At 48.5% G+C, this 3,820-nt stretch overlaps 1 protein-coding gene across 1 annotated transcript; it reads right to left on the bottom strand.

The window, feature by feature from the left end:
- Positions 1 to 394: 394 nt before the first annotated feature.
- On the bottom strand, positions 395 to 3,358 carry its3 (Phosphatidylinositol 4-phosphate 5-kinase; the record flags this gene model as incomplete). Its single annotated transcript, XM_031154008.1, has 3 exons — positions 395 to 1,071; positions 1,126 to 2,138; positions 2,187 to 3,358. The coding sequence occupies 3 exons, from the start codon at positions 3,356 to 3,358 to the stop codon at positions 395 to 397; spliced, it is 2,862 nt and encodes a 953-aa protein (XP_031001429.1).
- Positions 3,359 to 3,820: the final 462 nt, after the last annotated feature.

Raw genomic sequence — 3,820 nt, 5'->3', positions numbered from 1 at the left:
GTCAATCAAGCCTTACGGCTCTGTGCACCTAAGGTCTAACGTACAATATCCCTTCTCCTTCTCCAAAAGGGGGGACAATTCTAGGCAAGCGCTTCCTATCTACAATCTCTTCGCTCCAGGTCCAAGCAGCAAATTAACTCAAGGAAATTCGTTGATGACTGGTACAATTAAGCACAAAGAAACGGCCCGTCTGGGCTTCGGTGGAGTAATAAACAGAATGAAAAAACGCTGTGTAAGCAAATCGCTGGAGAATGGTATCATGATGCCCCCCTCCCTCTTAATTCCACTTCTAGCCCCCCCATTAGTATTCCTTCATGTCCTTCCCAAGCTTTATTCCCGTGTCAAGGTAGAGTCTATCGTTGATCTCTACCATCGCTTAATTCCTGAATATGGACTATTTTTCATTCATCGGAGCCGGGCTTGCTGTTGTGGGAAGTGGCGGTAGGACCTTATCCAGACTCTGCCTGCTCACTTGTTTCCTCAACCCATACCCGTTTCCAATGGGACTATAGTCTTTCGCTGGTGTCACTGGCCTGCCATCTGCAGTAACCTTCGCTGGTGTCATGGGCCTGCCATCTGCAGTAAGCTTCGCCGGTGTCATGGGCCTTATGTCACCATTCGAGTCTCGGTCTTGACTATGCGCACTACGACCACCTGTACTACTCGCCTCCCCAAGCTCTTCAACTACTGGTAGTGTTTGTCCCTGCATGCCATTCGTCCGCTCTGCACTAGGGCTACGGACAATTGCTATTGTCCTGGGGTCTGGTCTATCTGCTTCATCTTCACCATGCTTCTCCCCTTTCAATGCATCGTTCGAGTTTCTTTGGATAGTTGAATTATTCGGGCTTGTTCTATGCATGTGATGGTTTCCTGATCTTCGTGTGGAGTCGAGTGACGATGTATTGCGGTTAGAGATTGGATTGGAATTGGTGTGTGGTACCGATAGTTGAGATGCTTCACGTGCGACTTCTTCTGGACTTTTGGTAATCCCTTCGATAAACTCGATGAAACGGTCACCATAAGGTTCAGGTCGGACAGGCGAGATGAGCCTTTTGTCATGACTGAGTCCTTCTGTTGAATTGTCAGCATTCTTCTACTTGAGAATATGAGTAAGGGGTAACGAACTCCAAAAGTGCTCCAGTTTCTTGACCGTCCCATAGTGAGTGAGACAATCAATAATGGACAAGAAGAAAATCTCGTCACCTGGAGTATTATCCTCATGAGTAGCCCTAAACCCTCCATCATCACTGTAGAATATAAAGTCACGCTTAGTGGTATTTTCTTCCATGGTATCCGGCATCCGAGAACTGCTTTGCCCCATTGGAATCGGCTTCTCCTGCTTGACCATTTGCCTCAATTCCCTTGCTTTTCTGGCAGTCTCAAGTTTGCTCGGTGTTCGCGTCAAGGGGCCTGGGCCAGAGGGTCCTACATCATCCGACGGACTGTCTCCTCCCGGTTGAAACACTTGCAGAGTCTTGTCACGCAGATTCTCCTGGTTGCCCTTTTGGAGATCGTGTATCCCAACAAGCATGCTATAATCCATAATTTTTAGCTTCTGCAGGAGATGCACATCTCTTTCCATCTGCTCGAAGAATATTCGTTTCTTTTCTGATCCAAATTCAAGGTGCAGGTCTCGTCGAAGCCAGTTAAGGTCTTTTAGGGTAGCACGTGGATTCTTTTCGAGATCTTCCTCCTTGAAATCCCTTCCAATTGTGGAGCCCTTCAGATCAAAGGTTTGGTGGATATCTCGGTGGGGTGGGAATAAATTGTTCATGACAACGAAGTGGATCTTTCGCCCATATGGTATTTTGACCCGGTGAAGACCATAAAATTGTGAAAGGAGCGTATTGGGGTTCTGTTCAACGTGGGAATAGTATTCCTTTAAGATTTTTCGCAGGAACTTGTGCTCGGCGTGGTGGATAGTTTTGATGATGTACTTGTAATCTCGAGAGAAGTAAAAGAAGCTTCCACTCTTTCCCGGTGACCCAAGTTCGGAGAGAATGTACTTGCTCGTCAATGACATGAGATAATCGGCCGGATCAAGCTTGAATTTGGCTCGTAGATGTCGAAACACCCACGGGGCATAATCCTTGAACTTAAAGTCGTATTTGGCAGAAGGGGTCAACTCATTCCCAGTACTACTCATGTCAGTTCTTTCTTCTCGAAAGTCTTGCCATATTACTCACATATCAAACGAGAACTTGTGCTTGGCATCAAAATCCGCATCCGTCAATGCCCTGTCTAACTTTGCATTTGTTCTCGAGACAGTAAATCGAATCCCGGTCAACATGTTATATGCAGTCACCCAGTTTACATGGTGTTGATCAACCTTCGTCCCTACAACCACTCTATCATCGTCCTCTTCGTCTTTCTTCCTTCTCTTGCTCGCTCTCTTCTGCCGCACTGCTTCCGCCCACCGCAATGCATCTCCGTCTGGTGCTACGTCGTCGTGAGGTATATTTGAGTGTATCGACTGTGTGTTCCTTCGATTGAGGTTTAGAGAGCCTCGTCTTACGCCTGTCGCTAGAGCCGTAGGTGAGAACCTTCCAGTGCTGTACATCGCGTCATCGCTATCGCGGGAAGGTCGACCTGGGGCAATCTTTGGTACTTGAAGCGTATGTCGATGCTTCAATTGAATTGCTCCTGGATGCGGGTTTAAGCTATTAGATGGTGAAGGAGAAGGAGCGGGATATGATGGAGGAGACGAAAATCGATGGGGTGACGTTGTAGCAGACCTCGACGGCGTTGCGGGGGCTGATGGGTTTACTGGTAATAAAGAGTTGGCATAGGTGAGGGGACCTGTACTTTGGGGGTTTGTAGGTATTGGCGGTGGCACAGAGCTTCTCTTGAAAGATTCGACATCTCCGTTTGTGCTCGGCTTGGTTGCAGCCTCGATTGGTGTGCTTGGAGCATTTCCGTTTGCTGATGCGATAGAGTTTCTGTCTCCATTTGACATTCTCGGCAGGCCATTTGGTAGTGTAGATGCCGGGCTTCTCCTCCCATTTTCAGAAACTCCATTGATGCCTCCATTCACTGACAATGTACTACCATTGCGAGAAGACCTGTGGTCCCAACTACTCACACTCATCCGTCCGTTTGCCATGGAGCTTAAGCTGTCCTCGGGCAGGAAGTCCCCATTCATCTGTGGCCGACTGCTGCTCCCACCATCGAAATATGAGTTCGAAGCCTCTCCCACGCTGCCATTCATCGAAGTATGCGAGGATGATTTGGGGTTCCCATTGACCTTCTCGTAGGATCGACCGGAATAACGGGGAGGCTCGTAAAAAGGGCTGTTCGTAGAGATTGAGTGTCCTGTGTCGTCGGACAGGAACGATGGCATCTCGACAGCGTGTGGCATCGGTGGGATTGAGAATGGTCGTGGCGTCACACCAACCTTATCGTGGCAACTGACGTCTGCTGGATGTGCTTTGAAGACGTGGTAGGATCAACAGACTTGGCAGGATCTCTGTGGTTCGCGCGTCGTGGGAGGAGAGAGAGGGTTGCGTCTAGAGCTGAAGGGGTAGATGCTACAGAAAAGATGAAATCCGCATGCCTTCTCACTCATCATCATGAGAGCAAAAGGGGGTGGTGATACGGGTTGGAAGTACGGGGTTGAGCTGGCTGGGGATGCGCAAATGAGTAGTATATTTTAAGTCCGCTTCGGTTGTGACGGTGAAGGGTGTTTGCCCCGGAAATGACGGGGACGGTACCCAATGACGGCGTCTCGCTGGGATTTGCTCAACCCTGATCACCTGAACTTGATTCCACATGCAAATGTAGAATTGGAACTAATTTGTAATTATATCTTCAAAAAGATGTC

The sequence above is a fragment of the Lachnellula hyalina genome (genome assembly GCF_007821495.1).
Source record: "Lachnellula hyalina strain CBS 185.66 chromosome Unknown contig00245, whole genome shotgun sequence".
Taxonomy (NCBI): Eukaryota; Fungi; Ascomycota; class Leotiomycetes; order Helotiales; family Lachnaceae; genus Lachnellula; species Lachnellula hyalina.
Note: the sequence above shows the minus strand (reverse complement) of the source record. Positions and strands in the feature narration are given on the sequence as shown.